The following is a 24216-nucleotide window of genomic DNA, read 5'->3' on the forward strand; positions in this document are numbered from 1 at the left end:
ACTCATGAAATTCTTAGTGGGTGTTGTGTTTTAGTACCTTATCTGATTTCAGTGGGAGGTTCTACCTGACTAAGATCTTCTGGGATGCCTCCACAAAGCAGAATGATTTCTTGTTCCCCCTACCAGGTAACAAATGCCAGCTTAATACATCAATCCATCATCCCATAGTTATGTATTATCCATAGTCAAAAACCCCTAATAATAAATTCTAATCTCCTTAGGATGATAAAGTAGAAAACTAATGTGAACCTCTTGCAAACAAAACTGAATTCCCTAAAAAGCAAGGCCTCTTTATACCTTAATAACACAATGCTCTTCCCAGCTGTCAGCCTTGAAACTCAATACCATTCAGTATTGCACACTTTATTAACATACTTGTTAATAGAATGAGCCCTACAGCTGTGAGAGTGAGGATTGTGGAGTGGGAGTGGCGTATGTCTAGTGGGGTGGGAGTGGGACTGTGGAGTGCGAGTGTGGAGAACGTCTAGTTCTGCATGGAAAATGAAGATGCACTATTATGGCTAAGGGCAGAATTGAAGTTGTTTTGTGAAAAAGCACTTGAACAACCATTTTGAAGTGCAACCATAATTTTTGCTAACAGGTGAGAGTTTAATTCAGTTGATTACAAAATCATTGACAAAAATAGAGGCACTGCAGCAAGACCTGACTCTTTGTTTCCAGTTCTGCAGTAACCATTGCTAGGTTTGCAGAAGAGGAAGATTTAATGCATCCTGTTAGGAAATCTGGGAATTAGTTGCCTGAAGGAAAGGCAGGTCCCTTCGCTGCACAGTGAATGTACAATGTGATATGCCAAAGGGTGTTTTAATTATCTGATATAACTTCAGGGATGTGTCACTGTTGGGTAACATCCCACAGGACATACAATGAAGGACACTAGAAGTGATGTTCACAATGGCCCCCAGTCTTTCCTTGTCCTAATTATTTTTTCCTTTTCTTGGAGCTCCTGGTCTGTTTTATTGTCCCAGTGGTATCTCGTGACACGGACACCCAAAAATCCACTACAAATGTTCCATCACAACTTGTCATGATGCAATGTGATACAATTATGGATTGTCTTGATAGTAGAGAATACTGCCCATGTCTGGCAGAAAAGAGTTAGGCTGAAGGCTAGCTGGAAAATACATAGAGCTAGCTAAAAACCAAAGGACTACATGCCAAATGTGAATGGAGTGAGTCCTCTTGTGATCCATGCTGCAGAACATGGTGCACATCTGATACTTCTCTTAATATGCAGGAGGAGGAGGAGCCTGAAGGCAGGGAAAGCACATCACCATCTCTTTCTTTCCCAGATCTCTTCATTCCTCATGCTGATTTAAACTTTCTCCTCTATCCTGAGGAAGTGTTGAGCTTTGCTAACACCAAACTTACATTTCATTACTTTTTGTGATTATTGGTCTGTTGTTAATTTGAAGGTTGATTAGTTTTTTGTTACCTGTGATTACAGACAGGCACTCTTAAATGTTGCTTTAGTACCAGTTTGCCACTCAAGTCAAGAATAATTTAGACACTTTCTCTTGTAATTGAAAATAACCATTGATGGACAGGTAATGGACCTAATGCATGTACCCTCTTAGATGGTACCAACAAAGGTTCATGCACTGCTCTGTGGCAGGCCTTTTTAGTTCAGTTAATTATCATTTGTTGTTAATCAATTACATACAACCAGCACGTATAGTCTCCATTGACCTGTAAGAAGGGTGATCATTATTTTGCATAGCATACTGCTCCCTTTAATCCCTGGGGTCTTGACAGAAGACACAGTCTCGTTTCTGATCCTCTCCCGATTCAATCTGAATGGTGATGGAGTGGAAGCTGTAGTGTTCAAACAGAGCTTGGGAAATATCTCTCAAAATCTTCTGGCTGTCCGCTGCGTCTGCTATAGATAGCAAGCAGAAAATAATCAAATTGATATAATAGAATTCTTTAAAGAACAGTAAGTGATTATTGACAGAAACTATTTGCAAAAAATGCATCAGGAATGCAGATTTGCACTGTTAGTTATTCTTATAGTGCTCAACAGTTTTCAAGGTTGACAAATCCACTCCAAAATCTATTTGATATTGTGAGAAAAATACAGCCTGGGTCTAGTTCTTCCAATTTATTTAAAATATCTTGTAGTTTACTTACTTGCTTCACAACCTCCGCAGTTTTGAAGTTTTGGGCTAAGTAGAGGTCCCTGTTGTTTTGATAAGATTTCTGGGAGGAGGATTTGAGAGCTTTGTTGTTGTTGTTGTTATTTTTCCAACAAAATGATGACATTTGTTTTAACAAGCAACAAATATATAGTCAGTTGTATCCCAATCAGGAGAGACTGACCTTTACTAGGCAGCAGCTGAATACTTACTCCCTGTTTACAGAAATTTACTGACCTGTGGCAACATGAGCAGATAGAATAGTTTGATTCATTGTCAGAGACCAAAGATGAAGGTTGTGAACAGACTCCACTTTCTCAACTGCTAAAATTCTTGCTTTCACTGCATCATAAGCAAGTCCTTTTGCTGTTCCTTAAAAGGAGAAATTGGGGGGGGGGGAATATTTTAAAGAGGGAAGAATAATGATCATCGGAGGAAAATGCATCATGTACCTTTATTCAGTTAGATGTATAATTTTTATAAAAATATTCTATGCTTTAGAAAGCATATCTATTTCAGAGTTCCCTGTGAAATTTAATCCTATCCGTTGTTTTATACTTCTCTATGGAAAAATGAGACTCATGCCTGTCTGAGGGTCCAGTTCACATAGGGAAGCGAGCTGTTTAGCCAGATCACGTCATAGTTTTGCACCAACATCTTTTGGAGTGCAGATTTTATGGTATCATCAGAGCATCTCTGAGGAATTCTGTCCTCAATACATTTACACAATAGAGAAGGACCTGTTTAGCAAAGAGGGTAAGACAAACATAAAGATTAAAATGGTTTGACTCAGGAATCTTGGGTGAGATTAGATCCCAGGTCTAGTTAACAAGTAGATCAGTGATTGTTTTCCTCCCTACAAAAGATAATGATGTCGATGACCCTCATTCAGAGTGAGGACAGTTGTGATAGGGTGAGTTGCAACATGAAATTCAGAGTTTAGTCTAAATCCAAATTTGACCAAGGAATTCAACTACAGATCTTCCCTGGAGTGAGACATGGGAGTTTGGAAATGCACCTCTATGCTCACAATGTTTTACTTGGATCAGTAAACTGAAAAATAATTTTGATGCCACCTGTTATGAAGTATAATAATGATAAGCACAGTATTGGTTCATTTTGTCTTTCATACCATAACTGATAATTATTTGTAATTGTTAATGATCTCAGTGTTGCATGCTTTGTCCTATCCACTTATTACAACAATGATATGCTCCATGGAGTACTGACTTAGTAGAATATGATGCTGGCACACACATGCTCCTTGGAGAAAACCATGACAGAGTCAGTCTCAGGGGCTGTGGGGCTGACACCCTGGGACAGACTGGATGTATGGAGTAAGAGCCACCTCCAATACCAGCTCCAACATCCAATTTCTCTTTATAAAATTCTGGGCAGAATATGCTGCTTAGGGGGTAGGAGACCGGCTTCAGAGACCTCCCCAGAAGGACAGTGCAAAAGGGCTTGCTGCAGAGGGGGGCAGAGCATTGGCAATTTTGGCATGTCAGCACAGCTTAAGGAAGCTGGGAATCACTGCTCTGAGAAAGAGAACCCTGTGTGTCAGGGAACCTGGTGGTTCGATGTTTTTTTCAGTAATCAAATCTTCTGATTTTTTGGCAGCCAAGATACAGTCAGTTGCTGCACTCTGTCTAGGTACACTTGTACACAAATGTATCTCTATCTCACAATCACTGAAAGCAAATCAACCCTAGAATGAAGCTTTACTGTAAAACAATATTGGAAATTTTCTTTCTTGAAACAGAAGTTGGTGCAAAGTGAAAGAGAGAAGTGAACAGCCATGCAGTCACACTGAGTAACTTGTACCCATTCAAACGCTACACTGTTAGAACTACTTGTCCCTTTAATCCCTATGTCTTCATAGCTGAGAAAGAAATTGCATTATATTATTCAGTGTAAGGAAGGCAAAAACATGCATCTATGACTGCTCAAGTCATTTGACCTTGCAAATCAAATGTTCAGGCCCATAGCTGAACAGGATTAAATATTGTTAAGTCTAGCTCTTCTTGCTGCTGATGCGTGAGAATTGTCTATTCCCTTGCACCTGAACACAACTGGAAAGCTCCATCATCTTGCTTTTCTGGGCTGGCGTAACTAAAAATCTTTTAAACTTGTGCCTGTTGCACTCAGCCTATTTCACAGACACAGTTCGAAGCACAGTCTTTTTCTTTTCTTTGGTCTTTTTTTGGCAGAGGCTTGTATTTCACATGGGTAAAGGAATTACACAATGAACAAAGCGAGTAGGCTTCTCATATGCCAAAGGGGTGATAAAAAGCAATGCTATGCATACGACAAACAAAAGCAACTCAGTTTTAGGAATACATTGGGAGTTCATTAGCAAAACACCAATACACAGATTTTTATGAAAACTGGCATATGTATAAATCTTCCAGTGCAGCAGTTGAAAACAGATGTGATTAAAATTGTAATTAGGATTAAAGTATGATCAGAGTTATGAGAATATTGGAAACCGATACAGAAGTGTACTATTATACTTTTGTGAGCAAGTATAAGTGTTATGGAGAAAAAGAGAGAAAATAACCAAAATACAACTGTATTGATTCTGGAATCAGGTCCTACCTTCCATTAACACAATCAAAATATCCCTTAAAATGGTGATGGTTGTTGCCAAAACAAAGATGGAAAACACAAATGTGCAGATTGGGTCAGCTATTTTGTATTCTGGCTAGAAAAATATGAACACATCACTTTGTTAATTTTATTATTGTTGGTTATTGTCATTTTTAATTAGTTAATCTCAAAGAATAATATATTCCATTCATCTAGTACGGAATCAGTGCTGACCTCCTTCGCCAGTTAGGGAGCCGCAGCACAGGGAATGAAGGCACTACAGATGGAGAAAGAGAGACATGGAAGTATCCTCCTTGCAGCTGAAACACCTCCTTGCAGTTACACTCTCAACAGTCCTTTCAATTCCCAAGAATAAGTATAATTGTCTTCGACTAAATTGCAATGTATATCATTAAGACAAAGGAAATATTTACATTGTACCTAGTGTCACAATGCTATGAAAATAACTGTTATCCTTAATTGCAAAGAAGGCAAGTGAACTAATAAAACTAACCTTAAAGAAGATGATAAGTGCACTAATTAGCACACTAATACTCTGGAATAGATCTCCGATGGCGTGCACAAAGGCTGCCCGCAGACTGGCATTGCTCAGGGCTGGCTTTTCTGGAGGGGCTGACACGTGTTCCCTGGCTTGTGCCCCATGGCTGTGCCCGTGGCTGGTCTGGTGCAGAATCAGGCTTAGACTGCAAGAGATGGAAAGCTGCAAGTATCAGTGGGGTTATTGCATCTCTGAAAGCGGTGATGACACACACGTCATCACCCCTCTAATTTCTGAATGCTGAGCACTAAAATCAGACACATTAGGTAAAAATATAGAGTGACTAAGCAAATAATTCCTAGGTGATTTCAGTGTTTTGCATACAAACAGGAAAGTCTCTGAACAGGGGAATTAATGAGGCCTCATTTTCTATGGCGTTCTTGAATGTTCTGACATTTACTAAAAAGTGAGACGGAGATTAATCTTCTCCTGGAGTTTGTGCATTTATAATTTCCCTTTCCAGAGTGGCAGCTAAAAGAAAGGAGGACAGCAACTGCAGCCTTCAATGAGAAGCAGAATCTCTTTTCTCTGTCCCTTTCCATACTCTCATGAAACTCATAAACACTTAATATTTTTTGAGGTCAGTATATCTCTATTGGTTTTTATTGAAATACAGCAGCAAGTTCAAGGTTCGAAAGTTATATGGAGAGGAAAACAAAGCAACTTACAGGATGTTGGCAAGCACAGCACAAGCAGAGGTAATGAGCATCACTGTAGCATCAATGTCATAATTAGGGTGTAGCAGCCTCATGCTAGCCAAATATGTTAACACACCAGTCGCCATCCAAACGATTATCATAGACATCAAAGCTCCCAGAATTTCTAGAAATTTAAAAAATCTGATTTTAACAGGAGTCATAACAGAAACACAAGAAATTTTAAGGGATTGATGGTAATGGTTCCAGGTTTGTGACCTTGATAGCCAGGAGAGTTACTTGTATATTGGCAGCCTTGATGCTCACAAAGAATGGGCCCAGCCCCTTCCTGGTCATAGCAAGTCCAGTGGCTGCCCAGGGCAGCACTATGCATGTGGTGGCCTAACGCTCTTTCACCTGCTCCTACTTTTGTGCCCATTCCAGTGTGGCGTCTGGAGAAACTGGAGAGATGAAAAAAGATCATTTTGGGAGTTTTGGGAGGAGCAAAAGAAGTTGTAAAGGTAAGAAGGGATAAAAGAACAGTTCTTTTACAACTTACACAGTCACCTGGCCCTGCCAGTATGGTTTTAAGGTCCCAGGAACCAGCCCTCCTTCCCCAACAAGATTATCTTAGTCATGGGAGCAGAGGTTGGAGGGAAGGAGATAGGCACGGCTCACCCGGGCCCACTGGCAGACATAATGCCCCTCCAATAGCCTCTCTTGTTTCTGCACACCCCTCATCACTTCACACTTTGACAGCCCCCGACAATGTCCTGCCAGCAAAACCTCTCCTTCCTCTCTCCTGGGACTCATCCTGCCAATGCCACAAAATCATTTTTGTGACACCAGTGGTGATGAGGACAAAATAAGTTATTTTTTTTCCCTGGGGCAACAAAATTTAATTTTGTCTCTATTGGCTCTGAGTTGGCCTCAAATAAATCCGGTCCCCAAGGCCACTTTTTATTGCACTGCCATATGCGAGGTCCAAGAGCGTTTGTATGAACGTGCAGCATGTTTTTAATAGGATGTGGGACTAGTAATTGCCATGTGACTTGAGCAGGTAAATGTGGCACTTTATGAGCACAACTGAGACAATACCAAAGAAAATGAAAGTTCACAGTAAAGTGAAGTGAGGGGCAGTAGATAGCCAGAAAGAGCAAAGCACTTGCACAGACCTCCACTGTCAGTTCATGAAAGCAGAAGAAACTCAGCTTATGATTGTGAATATATTTTTATGAGGGTTGTACAGTTTGCAGCAGTCCAGGCTCCAGAAGCTTATCAAAATAACCATTTTGTCTAAAACTGACAAGTAACAAATGAAAGTTGTTAAAAACAAAAGGGAAAAAAAGGGAAATCTAGTTTTGCTTAAAAGAAGATAGAGAGAAGCTAACATAAAGCATGGTGTTTATATTTTCTGATAAACCTGGTGTTTACATTTTCTGCAAGTTACAGGTTGAAACCCTGCAAACCTGCCCCATCTGAAGGTGTTGATGGCTATGCTATCATTGCTGTGAAAGGAGCCAACAGCTTTTGTGAACACTTGCATGAATATTTGTGTGCGTGTGTGTATATACTCCACAACTGAAAACGCTACAGGTCTTTACCTACGTAGGTGAAAAATAATTGTTACTTCTCAGTGTAGTATCTTACCAAAGTTTAGCTAAGCTTACAGACCAGTTCAACAGTTCTAAATGTTTTACTCGAGATGTTCTCAGTTACATTTCTTCAGAACTACTAGCAATAACAGAGCACAGCAAGCAATAGTATAGGATTGTTTGGGAACTCTGAATCATACCAGAGATAAAGAAATTAAGGTTGAAGAAACCTCTCCTACCTGGAAGTAGGTCTGGCTTATACTATCAATGTCCTTCAATATTATGATTCTAGCCATGTTGCTGAAGGTAGTTGCACACCAAAGGATCATGTTGAACTGCTGTCTTGACTGATTCTGCTGCCTGGTTCTGGCTTAGAAGACAGGAGGCATTCAGATGGTTCCTGCTAAACCCGAGTCCTGTCCTATACAGTCTTTGCATGACAAACCCTATCTATCAGTCTGAGGAAAGGAGTGAAAAAACAGCTTCCAGTGCCATGGAGGGCTGCAGCTGCAAGACTTTAGTAGTCAGCACACAATGACTCTGCCACCCACCTGACTGCCCTCAGCTACTCTATTTAGGCATCCACGTGCATATTACACTGGAAATATAGCTGGGAAAATAAGCAAGAAACAGGATAACTATCATGGAATGAAATTAAATAGCCACTGACATTTGACGCAGGGCTCTGTTTGCCACCAGGATAAAAAGGTAATAAAAGATTGGTTTTGAAGTTCTTGCATTGCGGTGACAAAAACCTAAAAAACCTAACACAGACTGAGGGTGAACTTACATGAGGTGGCTGAACCATCAGCCACTACCATCTCATCAGCAACAGAGAAGTATCTCTTTCACTTTCCTTTATTCCCAGGATAAGAAAGCATAAACACAAAAAGTAATTATGGATCAACTGATGCTAAGTAGTAGTTTTCTAATGCTGCAAAATTCCCCTGTGTGTGGGCAGCATAATGCCAGCCATGCCTCTGTCATACTAAACCTACCTCTCATCCAGCAGCCTGTTTCCAGCAGAGCTGGTAGAATATACTTAGGGAGCAATATAAAGACAGGATGAATAGGGCGTATGTCTTCTCTGGTACATTCTTAGCTACAGGCAACCTTGGCCTGCAGACATCCTGAGTCAGAAGCTGCTTCTGGACCTTCATATTGAACATCCTTGAAGCATTCATCATCTGAGTTCAGGTGCATAGGTGTCTAGAGCCTTTTGAGATACACTGACACCTCCACGTAAGACTTGACACAAGATGTATAAATAACCCATAGCCTTCTAGAGTGGCAGCTGGCGACTTTGTGGAACAGATTAAGACATTTCAAATAGCACCAATCCCTTACATATGAGCAACTAAATTGAGCCCTAAGAACCCAGCATGCGATTAACTTCCAGCAACTACATTAAAATGTCTACACGTAGGTGTGACATAGGTGTCTAAGCTCCCACTGTGGACAATGGACATCAAATCAATGGTGATTCACACTGCTCCCTGCTCCATTGACTGACTGGGAACACATCCCGGTTTCTTAACTATGAGCATCTGGTGGGATTTGAGATGCCCTGGTCTTGTGCTTGGCATCCTGCGTAGTCTCCTGTGGGTCTTGTGCCATAGCTGCCATTCCCATGTGTATTCCCATGCTCACTTATGTGTAGACATTGATATTTGAGTGTCTAAATCTTGAAGAGAATCATACCCCCAAAAACGTTTCTTGTAGTTAATATTTTGCTGATGTCTTGTCTTTTGTAAAGGCACTTGTGTTTGATTGTAAGGCTTTTGGTACTAGGTGTCATCTGTAAATATATTGATTTTGGTTGAGGACAGAGAACTTTCGAAGCCTACCAGCACTTCCATCTAATAAAAACCAGCAGTGATAAAGAGATATGCAGGGAGAGGATTTAGAAAATGGTAAATGTTGAAGGATCTCACTTTTCTACAAATATAACATTGTTGTCTTTTTAAAATAACTTAATGATTTGGTTTATCATTCTATAGATGGAGTAGACCCTCATTTTTATGGGTGTTGCTGCTTTTATAGAAGCTTGTATTTCACAGTAGGTTGAGGACTTGGTCTTCCTCACACTCAGGTCAGTGAGGGAAGTTGCTGTTATCTCAACCAAAGCTATCACCAGCCCAAAACTACATTTAATAATGAACTGAAAGACACATTTGTGTATAAGAGATGACTGTACTTCTTTGAAACTCACTGGCTTGCTGTTTGTCATGTGTCCTGGGGTCTTTGAGACCGTTAGTGCACTATCTCTAAATATCTATCTGCAGACCTATGTTGGACATCAGCACCCCAGCTATGATGACTTCCCTTTCCCATTCCACGTGTTCATACTGTGACACGTTTTCTACCTGCTCGATGCCACCCGAAAGTTAACTGCTTGGTGGGAGGTTTGGAGGCAAGCCACAGAGAGAAGAGGCTGATCAGGAAGCTTGTCAGGTCCACCAGGATGTGAGCTGCATCGGTGATCACTGCCAGGCTCCCGGCGATCTGCCCACCTGTGTGAAACACACGTCTGTATCATGGCTCTGGTCAGAAGTTTGAGTGGACCAGGTCAAACTCGAGACCTGCTTTGCTGTGAATCAAAGGGAACATTAAGTTTTCAGTGATCACAGACATGACTCAAAACTCTTCAAAGATAGTTTCATTTGTACCTCATTCATGCAGTGAAAGTAAGTAATAGAAAGAAATAAAGTAATTTTCTTTGCCCGAGAGAGAGAGAGAGAGTCCTAAGGACACTAAGAGTTGTGATACATTAGTGCTGTGCTTTTATTACTATTGGACTGTTTTACTATGACTATTTTAGTATCAGATTTCTTGGTGAAAAGCAATATTAGGGATCACATTTCCAGTATCCTCCCACTATCTCTTCATAGAAAACTGATATTTTTATGTATGCACAAAAACTCAGGCACTTAGCTTACAGGATTAATTTCCTATTTGCTGGAGGAAAATATGCATGTTCTTCCTGAGTTTGGGATGGCTGGATGCCTGACTGTTTATTTGTCACAGGCAAAACTAAAACAGGAGTAAAAAGAAAGGTCCCAGTATGAGAGTTGTGATGAACAACCGACCATAGAGAAAAGTGTTCTGTTTGCAGGACTAATCTATCATTTTGCATCCTTAATGAATGATTTTATTTTCCTGCTAGAGCTGGAAAAATGTGGCTGAAAATGGGGGGTTAGGCTATCTGAAACCACATCTCTTTTACCCAGTAAGCCAAATATTATTTTGCCAAATTCTAACCATGTCTCAGGGCTAAAGGCAAATCCAAAGAAACTAAAAGATTGCTCTAAACTACCCCAGCTGCAGGTGGCTGCAAGAGAAGACAAGGAACACAGGCAGGAAGCTGTCCTGCCAACATGTTATAGCAAGGGAATCTTTTCATCAGAGTGAAAATATAGAAAAATGAAAATGTGAAATATTAGAGCCAAAACATCTAGTTTCTGTGTTTGGCAATATATTTCCATCCTTCTTCAGTCATTTAATTCATTTCAGCTCACCTGTTTCTCCTGACCACAACCTGTATGAGAATCAATGAAACCTGAAAAATATCATAAAATGTCTCATTCAAACCTTTGGCAAGATACCGTTGCCAAAGGGACTTGTAGACATATCTCTTGTTTCCTTATAGATGGGAAGTCTTCATGCCAGCAGGATGGACTGTCTATTTAATTTCCTCCTGTATGCAGATTTTAGATTTGAATATCTAATACTCTATGGTTTGTCACTGCAGGAGAACGTACATTGCACGTATAGGGCATATATTGTTTTTCTCTGTTGCCCTATACATCCCATTTACAGCTGCCTGAAAGTTACTTCCCAAAAGGGAGCAAGCATGACTGTAGAATTTGGGGGCATCTCATTCCCTGCAGTAAAATGAAAAATTCAGCAGAATAGGGATTTCCCAGAACAGGAGCAGGTGTAAATGCACATATACTTTTTGGTCATGACACAGCTCCTAGACTTTCACTGTTTGCAGGGTAGCCGTTTCCCAAGTGGGAAGCAATTTTGCATAGCAGAGGGAAGCAGGCTTGTCTGACAGTGCACAGATGTTAACAACCAAGGCATCAGCTATCTTTCAGCAAACAAATATGTAGAGCACAAGCTGCCTGCAAAACCCTATTGTATTTTAGATACTGTATTTCCATGTTGTGTGGGACAGCATTACAACAGCCTGCTTCTAGCCTGCCGTCTTTGAAAAATGTTGGCAAATTATTATTTTATGTATCGCTGGCATAACTAATGCCTTGGGTGAATTTCTGAGATCTCAGTCTGCTTATCTTAGCAACTTGGTCAAGTCTTTATATTACTTTTTGACATGAGGACATGTGTGGTTTGTCTCTCTTTCTAGCACCCAAATGGAAACAAAGTACTTTAAAATCCACATTTGGTCCTTAGCCACTGTATCTCCAAATCTGTGGAGATAGTGATGGATCTGCATTAGAAGAACAGTCTTTCAGAGACAGGTTGGTGCATCAGGCTCCGCCAACAGTGCCCCTTTTGGGAGAGCAGCAAGGGCCAGCACAGATGGTTTGAGCAAAAATATCAGGGGAAAGATCTAGGAATTCAAAGAAACACAACTTTTCAACCTCTTTGAGAGTGATGTGGCTTTGTTTCTTCAGTTTAGCACAATAGTGCCCACGGAAGCTGTTTGCCCTTAAGAGGAGAAGGAAGGGGAACATGTTCTTTATTTTCAAGAGTAAAGCCTGTGTAATAATTGTAGGCTTTTATTGCTTTGTACCAATACTCCCAACAAGTGGCCTTTATGACTTACTATTACCCGCAATGGATGTTTGTAGCTTTGTATACCACAAAGCAGCAGAAATTGTCAGTCACTCAATGGTCAATCATCAGGCACAGGCTGTCTAGCCTAATGATTAAAAAAATTAAATGCATGGTTCATAATTACAAAAAATCTCCATAGACTGCTGTCTGTAACTGCAGTTAATAACTGGTTTGTCAAAGTTTAATGGTCTGAAGCAAAATGGTCTTCAAGCCTGTTACTTAAGCTGTCACTGCAAAAAAGCTGTATGATTAATTAAGCAAAATGAAACATTTAGTTAACATATCATCTGTCCTTCCAATTATCCTCTAGCATTGCTGCATTCACCAAATTTAAGCCTACTGATTATATGGTTTTGTTAATAATGCATTACTTCTGGCAATGGAAATTACTGTATGGAGATTAGTGGTATGCATTGGTTTTCAGAGGGGAAATGCATGTGACCTACAAACAACGGGGCTTCATGCAGATGAAGCACGTGGGAGGGAAGAGTTGGAGAAGTCCCTGCTGGGTTTGGCAGCCAGGGAATAAAGCAGAAATGCAGTGGCTCTTTCAGTGCCTCCACTTCTCACCTGTGGGGAAGGCAAAGTCATTTTCATTTTCATGGGGCTTCAGAGATGCTGAAGCAGGGAAAACATGGGTTTCAGAGGCCTTCCTGGCTGATTTTTGTTACATCCTCTGGGGCACACGTGGCAAAAGCCTGCGGGTTCCTCATGCCGTACCTTAGCTCACCTTGCCATGGAGAAGGGGAACATAAAGACCCAGGAATTATCAGGTGGGTATAAATATCACAGAAGCCATGCAGAGAGCAGATCAGTGGGACAAAACGAAAGCTAATGCTCTACAAGCGAGCCAAAAACTTATATTGGATATTGTAGGATGGGTCCAGGAGTGAAGGCTAATTAGACAGGGGATTAATCTTTCATTGATCCAGAGACACACCAGCAGGCCAATTTAAAAGATAAACGTGTCCTGGTATAAATACATTGACTTAACTGAAGAAAAGCAGATGGTGAATCTGGCCCTGGATTTCCCTGGATTTTGTAAAGACTGTTGCATTTAATATCAGATCCTGCTGCTAGCAGCCTTCATCAGTTCTGAGGTCTCATTGGCCTTGATAAACATGTAAAATCTTTTAATCTTTTAAAAAAAAAAGTAACTCAATTCATTAGAAACCTTCTGTGACATGATGCTAAGACAGTCTAGCCACTTTTAGCCGAGCTTAAAGACTGGGAGAACAGTTTAGACCATTAACTGATCCTTGTATTCCTACCCAGATGTAATCCTTAAATGAATATATGAAAATATTTTGATAATTTGACTTTAAAAACCACCACAATTCTTTTAAAGACTGAGGAGAAAGGAGAGTTATTTTATCCCAGGTGAGTTGACCTCTATGCATCACAGATCCCTGCAGTCAGAGTGTGCACAAAAGGGCATGAATACGGCTGTGCTGGGCACCAAACTGAGCTCTCTTTGAGCAAACATACTCCCCTGTAATCTCAGCAATCATGAAGAAGATGCAAATTACTGATGCTACACAGAGCTTCCTCCTGGCTTGATGCTGCTCCCTTTTTCTGTTCTCATAGGCCTGTGAGTAGCCGTGACAGTGATACGCTGGATTAGCTTCAGTAACTTCTGCGTCCTGCTGCTGCCTCTCTTCATTTAAATTCTTCTGATGCCAGCTCATCCTTTGGGATTGAAAGAAACAGAAGGTTAAAAAAGAAAAACCCTGGGTATTTGGGCATCTAGCCCTGCAGCCCCAGAAACTATGTAATTAATGCTTTTGAAGGATAAAAGCAGCGTTGGGAACAGTGGAGCAGGTCATAGAGGAGGCTTGCTCGCACAAGCAGGGCTCTGCGGGAGGGAATTGCACATGAAATGACTGCTCTGGCTGTGTTCCCCAGCTCTTTGGGCTCTCCTACATCATTTAGCAGTTTATGAAGCACAGGGTGACTTTCTTAGGCTGTGTATTTTATGCACACCTTATGATATTCAAAAACTTGTACCTCATGCAAATAGTAACCAAATTCAGCATAGCATAGAGACAATTCTATGGAAAATTTCAGTTTTCTATTCCCAACAGCTTTGTCAGAAAGACTGTTAAAAAAAAAATAGTCTTCTTTTTCTCAAATATAATTGACTAAAGATACTTCTCTCTTCGCCTGAACTACTTTTTCTCAAATTTCCACATATGTACAAAAACTATAAATCTTCCAGAAGGGCCTGAGCATAGAAAATATTAGCCCAATGGTTTCAAAGGCGCTTAAAAAAATCAAAGAAATCAATTCTCCATAGTATGCTGACTCCTTTGTGCCTGCCACTGATTTTGTTAAAAGGCGAGAAGTTCAGCAGAAGTGGCTCTTTCAGCATTGCTCCATCACAAGGTGATGTCCCAGCCAAATCTGCTCCTCCACAAACCCTCAGTTCTGTCCTTCTCAGGGCTCTGCATAGGAAATATGGGATGGGGGTACAGAGATCCGGGGCCGAGCACATTGCATTGCAACTGCGGGAGCTCCTGGATGACCATGACATCTGGTGCTTTCACTAAAGCAGCCCAGAAACTCCCCTCAGGGAGGCCCCAAGGTGGTTTGGTAAGCAAGGATGTTCCATTCTCCTTATCTCTCAACTGAGAAGAGCCCAAATGACAAAAAAAGCCAAACCCTAAACCCTGTTCCAGGAGGATTAGCTGAAAACCATTATGTTTCTCCAGATACAACATTTATTGCCACAGCTGCTCCTAATGCTCCCCATTGGTAGAACATCCTCTGCCATGTACTGAGGCTTCTGGGAGCACACTGTGGCATCAAAAGGCAAATTCTGCCCAGATACACATAAGTAACATCCGTACAACCACATGTTGCAGCTATTTGAGGTCTGTGTGTGCAGGGCCATAGCCCACAAGCCGACTTGGGCACACAGCAAACTCCATTGTTTCCAAATCTGAAATTAGCCTGGAGGTATGATGTGGGGCTGGGCTTAGCTGCACCCAGTAAAAACAGACTCTTTTCCCCATTCTAACTAAGGATTTTCCTTTGGGACCAGGAAGAGTTGTTTCTGCAGTTGCAGGAAGGAGACCTGTGCTTGGGGAAGTACATGGATCTTGGTGACTTTCTGTAGTGTTTCTGCACTGTTTATGGAAGTGTCAAGATGCCTAAGATCTTGCTGGAAAGAAATCATGCCAGTGGCTGACAATCTGCTGTCAATGTCAAGAAAAAAATTGCACCGAAATCACAAGCCTTTCCCAGCCACCTTTTTGGGCAGCCTGTGGGGGCTGCAGCTGCTCAGTGGGTCCAAAGTCCTGCCAGGTGCCACACAGCCCGCACCCCACCGATGGGTGAGAGGCAAAGGCAGTTGCAGAGCTGCGGATGTCTTGGCCCCTTGTTGTGTTCATCAGGACTGCAGAGGGACTGGCGAAAGGAGGAGAGCTGACCGACCTTGCAGCCAAGCCCTGTGACTGTAGATAATCAGCGTGGATTTGTTTTTGCAAATATTATTGAGATGTTCCAAGGATGCAACACGTTCCCCTGAGTCAGCTTGTTTCCCAGCCAGGTTAGCACGTGGTCTCTGTTTGTTGAACAGAGGCGACTGGTTCCCCCTGTACATGAGGACCTTGTGTGAAAGAGCAACTGGTCAGATTTAATGCCTGATGCCTGGAGACAGTGAGTTTTCTTAGTCCTTTTGTCAGTGTTTTCCTTTATTTTCCCCACAACAACAAATAAATGGGAGCTGGGCCATCTGGGGAATGGGCTGCCCATCTGGCAGCCAGAGTCCCCGCTAGCCAGTCCTTCTCCAGGCCTTTAGTTTTACATTCATCAGGCTCCTCATGTGCACTGTGTCACTTATGTACAATATTTTCCTGATGAATTAGACTCAGAAGGTACCACAAATTGATTCCTTCCAGATGGCTGAATAAAATACTGTAGTTCTCTCGCTCTCCCCTGGAGATCAGGGCATGCAAGTTTTTCTTTCTCGTGATCCCTCTCTGCACTTAACTTCCAATGTTTTTCTATAGTTTGCATGTAAAATTAATTTCCCTCTAACTCCATTTTCATCAGCTGACACTGAATGTCAAAATCATCTTAACAACATGAGTCATGATCAATTCATGATCAATTCATGATCAATTTTAGCATCCCTGTCAGGGCAGGGATGCTAAAATTACCCCTGCAGATTTCTGAGCCACCAAATCCTTTCCTTGCTGTTAACAAAACAGGTCGCTTTGTGATTCCCCCTCCCTTTTTAATCTTCAAGTCTCTCCATCAGCTAACAAAACTTCAGAGTACCACTGAGGGATAGGAAAGCACTGTCCACAGACCTTGTTGAAGAGATGCAAAAGCAAACAGAGACAGCGTAAACCCACAAATGTCACATTTTTGTCTAAAGAATATCTAAATAAAAGTGGCCCGGTTGTCAGAGGTGGTGAGCATTCGCTGCTCCCTTTGAACTCGCAGAGCAGCATCTGGCCCGATGAGTTTGGAAGACTCCTGCCAGCTCCTGTGCGTAACCATTATTTTTTTCTTCCAAGAGCAGCCTGCCACTAATTAAAAGAATCGAAAAGACAGTTTTATAAATGTGTGAATCAAAAGCTTAAGGTGTAAAGATCAGCTCTGTCAAACCATAAACCCCTTCTGAGTGTGTTAGAGCAAGATGTAGCCTTGGAGCATCAGATCTCTGCACCAGCACACTGCAAGCAGAGTCCCAGATTAAAAAATAATCTTTTCTCCATTTCAAATTCTCTTTCCTTTGTAAAAAGGATAGTCAGGGGAACGTCACTGAAAGGCTCCTATTGAGTCATGCCTGGAAGGGGGGAAGGAGAAAATATTAATATATATTGCAGATTCCATATAAATCATCAGCAAGAGCTTTTGATTACAGCTTCCTTTTGTTTGTTTTCACTTGATCCACCAGGTGCCCTGATCTGCAGGCTGACGGGAATAATTGCCATCCTCCTAGACCATTAGGAGATTCCCAGTCAAAAGAGCAAAATGTGAAATCACTGCACTTCCCACAGGAGAGCATCTCCTTCACAAGGGAAAACAGTAATTTTTTGGTGCCTGAAAGAATAATAAAACTGCCTTCCGAGAAAAATTTATCAAAGCCATAGTCACCTCCCTTATGCTGGCACCACTCCAGTTTCAACTGATGTACCAATCCTGAATATTTCCAAGTCATTTAAGATCCTGTTTATAGCCTGACTGTCCAGATTCTCCTTTTCCTTTCACAGTATTGTGGGCACAAAACAAAGGTAAATATTTATATATTTGCATATGTTTAGATGTTTACTAGATGGGAATTGGTCTGATGGTTATTTTATTTAGTCTCATTTTGAGGGCCTGACCATGTATGCATAAATATATTGTCAATAAATTTGCTTCTGCATAACAATATAACAATAGCTATACTGACTTAGACCAAAGGTGCCTGTAGCCAAATATCTAAACCCTGTTTTGAGCATGAGGGGATACATAAGGACAAAGTACAAAAAAGGAACATGTCCAGAGAGGTACTGCTCCCCAGTTGCACAAATCTGGAAGCTAGGAGGCAGTTGAATCAGAGCTTGTGTCTAATAGCCTTTTACAGATCTCTCTTCCACAAACCTGGCTGACTTGAAAGCATTGAGTTCCACAGTGTAATTATGATTTGTGTAAAAATAATGCATCCTTTGTAACTCTTAAGCTGTCTGCCGGATATTGTAATTAGTTCTTGTACTGTTAGAAATAATGAATGAGCATTCCCTGTTTACCTTCATCACATCATTCATGATTTTCTCTATCATTGCTATACCCTTGAACCATCAGTTTCCTGAGATGGTGTCCTAGTTATTTAATTTCTCTTTCATACCTCTTACTATCTTGGTTATAATTTTCTTTCCAAGATGAAGTGGCCATAACTGAAGCGGGCATAAAGGAGATGGCATATGGCCAGTACTGGGCGGACACAGTCTTTTCTACAGGGTCCTTATGTCACCCAACACAAGGGCAAAAGCAACAGGATGGGTTTTACTTAGGGTAAGCACCCTAAGATACTGGGTGCTCCTGGGGCCAGCTGGCAATCCAGTACAAAGGAGACATAACCACAGGGCCCACATCTAAAACTCTTCAGAAGTCACAAGAAACACCCAAAATTTTCCTGAGCATTGTCTTCTGCAAAGCACAGGGAATGATGAAAAGCCTTTATTTGATGAGGACTCTTTGATCCCATACGAGTTTTCATACTGCCTGCAGGAAGCCAGAAAAAGAAGAAAATATTCCCTACATGCTTGTTACGGAAAATCAATCTCCACCTGAAGAAATCATCTCCCAGGCTCACTTCAAACTTTTTGCCTACTGGTATGAGCCCAGCAGACAGGAATCAATTGCAAGCCTAAAGCTGCACTGATAGATAACTACAGGTCACATTAATGCCCTGTGTTAAATGCTTTTACATGAAGACAAGCCCTAAGGTTTTTACATGTCCTTCCTGCTTTCAACATTTCTCCTTTTTATTTCCTTGTCTCTAGTCTCAGAGACAAAATAAAAACAAAAACCTGGAGACTAGAAGCCTTGAGTTTCACTTGTGTGATGGTATTCAAAATCACACTATAATGACATATAAAGAACATGATCAGAAGTCCAGAAATCATGCTGGATCAAGGCAAAATTTAGTTCACAATGTCATTGGTACAATCCTCAAATCCACTGATTTATGAAGTGAGATACTGAATATTTCTGGTCAATATTACACTGATCTATTGTCAGTAAGAAAATTATCTGGCCTGTCTTCATTCATGGAAACTTCAGGAATTCGGTCAAGACATTCCCTAGTCTTTCGGTTTTCTAGATCACTAGGTAGGTATTAACAAAGAAAAAAATAACATAACAAATGATTAATCATCTGAAGAATTTATGTTCTTCCACCACCACCAAAGACCATAGAAAACTATCTTAGACACCTAATTCAAACCTAAATTAAAGAGAGACTATATGAATCTCACTTGATATGCCTTACAGACAACATTTTTGCATAAGTCAGAAGGTTCTGAGTGCTCAGCTTCAGACTCTGTTACGATTACAGTTCATATGCTTCCTGGAGGCTGGTGAGAAGTGATGCCCTGTCCTGAGACCAGTACTATGTAATATCTTTCTCCATTACCTGGAGGAGGAGGTGGAGTGTACCCTGATCGAGTTGGCAGATGATGCCAAGCCAAGGGTGCAGCTGATACATTGGAGGGCAAGGCTGCCATAGGCAGGCTGGAGGAAGGGGCCAACAGGAGCATTATGAAATTCAACAAGGATGAATGCAAAGTCCTGCATCTAGGACAGACTTCTGAGACCATATCTAGAATATAGTGTCTAGTTTTGGAGTCCCCAGCACAGGAGAGATCAATAAACTGGCACAGGTTCAGCAGAGGGCCACCAGGATGGTTGAGGCCTGGAGCACTTGCCTTGAGGGAACTGGACTTGTTCAGCCTAGAGAAGAGTTGGCTTCAGAGGCACCTAACAGCAACCTGCCAATATTTTTGAGGAGGTTATTGAGAAGATGGGGCTTTATTGTTGTGCATGGAGGAAGGATGAGGACAATGGTCATAGATCGAAACAAGAGAGTTTCAGACTGAATACAAGGAAAAATTTTGACTGTGAGGATAGAATCATTGAATCAGAGAATGGTTTGGGTTGGAAGGGACCTTAAAGATCATCTAGTTCCAACCCCCCCGCCATGGGCAGGGACACCCTCCACTAGACCACATTGCCCAAAGCCCCATCCAACCTGGTCTTAAACACTTCCAGGGATGGGGCCTCCACAACCTCTCTGGGCAACTTGTTCCAGTGCCTCACCACCCTCACAGGGAAGAACTTCTTCCTAATATCTAACGTAAATCGACCCTCCTTCAGCTTAAACCCATTACCCCTTGTACTGTCACTCCGTGTCTTTTTAAACAGTCCCTCTCCAGCTTTCCTGTAGGCCCCTTTAGGTACTGGAAGGTTCCTATAAGATAATTCAGTATTGGAACAGATTTTCCAGACAGGTCTCCATCCATGCAGTCTCCATCCTGAGAGATTTTTTGCAAGACTAGACCAGATAAAGCCCTGAGCAACCCTGTTTGATCTCTTGGCTGACCCCACTTTCAACAGGAGGTTGGATCAGAGACCTCTTGAAGTCCCTTCCAACCTGAATTATCCTACAAGCCTGCAGCTGCCCTGATTTTCAGAAAGCTCAGTTAAAGCCCACCCCCTTGTAAGCATTTCAGGTTTGGCATAGGAGAACTCAATGCATCCAAACCCGCTAGTGACTACTGACTGGCTTGACATGTACAAAACCCTCTCCCCCACAGCCTTGTGCAGGGAACAGGGTCTGTATTCAGAGTTCCTACTCACATGGTTAAGATAAAAACAGTTTTGTTCTCTGTGTATTGTAATAATGGCATTTATTAAAAAGAAAGAGGCTGGGGGATGGCAAAGAAATAGGCAATCCGTGTGCAAAATAAATTCTGTTGAAAACATTAGAGCTGTGCATTAAGCCTACACACAGGGAACAGAAAAATGTGGTAATTTATACCGAAGGCTAAGACAAGCTTATTGCCACTGATCGGCTTAGGACACCTGAAGCTGTGCACACAGCCGGTCTGTGCAAGCCCGAGCCCAGCAGGCTGCATCTCCACCCCCATGCTGGCTCCAGTCCCCGGGCTGGCACCCCGGGTCACTGGGCTGAGAGGGGCAGCAGGGTGAGGGCTTCCCTTGAGCTGCCAGCTCTTCCGAACGGGAGGGAGACCCCAGCTCTCAGCCCCCATTTCTGGTTATTGCTAGAATGCAGTAACTAGGTTGCGTAGTTAATCAAGCTTCATCTGAGAAGAAAAGCTAAGAGGAGGTACAGCACAAAAGCCACACACCTGGATGACAAGCCCTCCTCCTCCTGGGGAGCTGTGTTACCACGGGAGTAACTCTGCCATCCCAGGGCCTCTGCTATGGAGCCCTCCTGGGACTGGCCCTCTAGCTCTGGGGCTGTTGGGCATATCCGCAGCAATCAGCCTAACAATTGCAATTGTTCCAGCAATTCACCCCAACTAACTTCAATCCTAAATTAAGAAATAATTATCAGAAAGAAATCAACTCCTCCAGAACGTGAGTCAGCTCCTTGATGGGAGGATGAGCTACTGGGGGTTACTGCCCCCAAAGTGCATCCTCCTCCTCACTGGGGATATTCCCTGTTCCTGGTGATCCAACGAAAAAGAGGGCTTCCTCCCTGTCTCAGGGCACGCCTTCCTGCACTGGGTAAAGGCTTAGTCTGGAGATGTCCTTGTGCCCAAAGGTGGCTAGGGGCCGGAGGACCTCAACCACTGAAGTTGTGCCCACAAAACTGCAAACTATCAAAAAAGCTCTGAGAGTCTTCAGTAGCTAAAATGAATTGCAGAATCATGTGGGATCTTTATAGATTATAAATATTACCACAAAAGTCATTTTGGACAGTGCCATGTATATTTATGGAGCCATGTAATAATATTTAAATAATAACCCAGACACTCAAATGACTAAAATACGATGGCAGTGACCCCAGTATAAGAACACGGAGACACAGATTTCCATTTGAACTGACAGTGTTCATGCCAAGTTTCTGTCCCACGCGTTTTAAGAGAGCCAAGCAATAAATAACCTGAAAACCAATGAGATAATGGAAATGTCAAGAGGTGCTAAGCTGTAACTGAGCAGCTATTTTCTTTTAAAAATACTTGCTGGTCTGAGTCAAGAGGAAGAATGAAAATAAGTTCAACTGCAAAACTATTTTGCGATAGACATTTCTAGTCTTTTTTTTAACCCAAGCTACAGCATATCATGTTTTCAGAGGGTCTTTCCTCACTCAAGCAAGCATTTACTCACAAGACCTCTGGCACACAGGAGGTACATCAGCTCCAAGTGTGATAGACTATCCACATGAATAAAGTTTTGCAGGATCAAGTCCTTAATAGCATTGCATTTCTTTCACACCAAATAGATTATTTAGACATTCAAGCATGAAGGATCCTTGAATGGTGTCAATAGCACTATTATAATTCAGCTTAAAATTGCAGCATAATCTATGAGGTTTTGCATCCTACAATAAATCTACTGAGCTTATAAAATACATAGCAGGAGACACTTGCTTCAACAGTAGATTGGTTCAATCCATCACAGATGCAGACACATCAGGCTGCTGTCTAGTAAATGCATCAAACATTTAATAAGAAAGTTTGGGAAGGAAAAAATCAAACAAACCATTTTGAAAGTGGTGAAAGATGTTTCCTGTACGCACTGTGAAACTCCCTGTATTTTGACTTCAGCAGCCCATCAGCAGATCAGTGATCTCGTATTGCTTGCAAAGACAAAGTAATGGCAGTGAAGGAAGCAGAGAGTTGTGTTACCTGTCTAGGGCCAAGGAGTACTTCTTGGTGTTCCTCTCACTCACAAGGCAAGCTCTTTCAAGACCCTTTTTGGCAGCCATCAAGAGAGTTGGTGGGGTTTTGCTTATTTTTTTCCCCCCTTAAACCCTCTTTTCTCTGTTGGAAGCAGATGCAGGCAAAAAAGTCCTCCCGACTTATGCAGAAGTCCTTGCCAAATATTTTTAAATGAAAAGGTTTTAATAATCTTCTCAATAAACCCACTGCAAGAGAAAGCTGCTTTCCTAGTTCTGGTGGCGACACTAAGATGCCAAACAGCAGCAACTTGCTGAGCATGTCAGATTGGGGGTTTCGGGCCTCCCTCTCTTTCTTTCCTTTTTTTCCCCTCCACGTTTGATGCTGTGATATGCTCTTTGGTCACGTGGAGGGTGCACGCTCTCCCACTTGCTGACTCGGGGTCAAGCGCAGTGGTGCGCACGCTGATGTGCACGCAGGCGCTCGCGTGGGCACACTGAAAGGGAGAAGGAAGGTGATTAAAACAGCCCGATTTGCCTGGAAACAGTCATACCACTGTTTGCCTTTCTGCTTCCTTGGCTTGAGAGGAAAGTACACCTCCCTTACCCTGGCTCGGCACAAGCCTCTTTAATCTAAGCAATCGCTCTAAAGACTTATTTCTACCCCTGGCACGTTTGCTTCTAACGGTTTGAAACAGAAAAGACTGCTTATTATTGCCATTCGCGACACAGGTTATTGAAATTTTCATTTCACCAGGAAGGACTGTGGGTTGTCATTTCTGCTTTATTCAGTTTGTTACTTCTGTCGACAGCCGCGGTCCCTGGAGGGGAGCAGAAGACCTCCAGCCTCACCTCTCTCACAGACTGGCCTCAGCAACGCTCCTCGGCACTAATGGGAAATTTTGCACCCACGCTGTCTGTGTTTTACTGTATTCTCAGCAGAATCAGACTGTGATTGAGATCCCTACCCGTGTGCTGCCTTTGCAGGAGAGATTAGAAACAGGCAGTGAGCAAATTCTGGGTGCTGCATTTAAATTCTGCAGCCTTTTTTTACCATAAGTAGCCTAAGATGTATATGATGAACTGGAATATCCCCTCCCTTTCCCCAGCTTGCAGAACACAGAATCATAGAATCATAGAATCATAAAATGGTTTGGGTTGGAAGGGACCTTAAAGATCATCTAGTTCCAACCCCCCTGCCATGGGCAGGGACACCCTCCACTAGACCACGTTGACCAAAGCCTCATCCAACCTGGTCTTAAACACTCCAGGGATGGGGCCTCCACAACCTCTCTGGGCAACCTGTGCCAGTGTCTCACCATTCTCACAGGGAAGAATTTCTTTCTAACTTCTAATCTAAATCAACCCTCCTTCAGCTTAAACCCATTACCCCTTGTCCTGTCACTACACTCCCTGATAAACAGTCCCTCACCAGCTTTCCTGCAGGTCCCCTTCAGGTACTGGTAAGCTGCAATTAGATCTCCCCGGATGTCTTCTCCAGGCTGAACAACCCCAAGTC

At 42.2% G+C, this 24216-nt stretch overlaps 1 protein-coding gene across 1 annotated transcript; it reads right to left on the reverse strand.

Moving 5' to 3' along the window:
- Positions 1-1751: 1751 nt before the first annotated feature.
- SLC30A8 (solute carrier family 30 member 8) lies at positions 1752-22787 on the reverse strand. Its single transcript, XM_010313583.2, has 8 exons — positions 22708-22787; positions 13819-14023; positions 9898-10036; positions 5970-6123; positions 5257-5446; positions 4752-4857; positions 2391-2525; positions 1752-1897 (listed from the first exon to the last, which is right to left on the reverse strand). The coding sequence occupies exons 1-8, from the start codon at positions 22785-22787 to the stop codon at positions 1752-1754; spliced, it is 1155 nt and encodes a 384-aa protein (XP_010311885.1).
- Positions 22788-24216: the final 1429 nt, after the last annotated feature.

The sequence above is a fragment of the Balearica regulorum genome, chromosome 2 (assembly GCF_011004875.1).
Source record: "Balearica regulorum gibbericeps isolate bBalReg1 chromosome 2, bBalReg1.pri, whole genome shotgun sequence".
NCBI lineage: Eukaryota > Metazoa > Chordata > Aves > Gruiformes > Gruidae > Balearica > Balearica regulorum.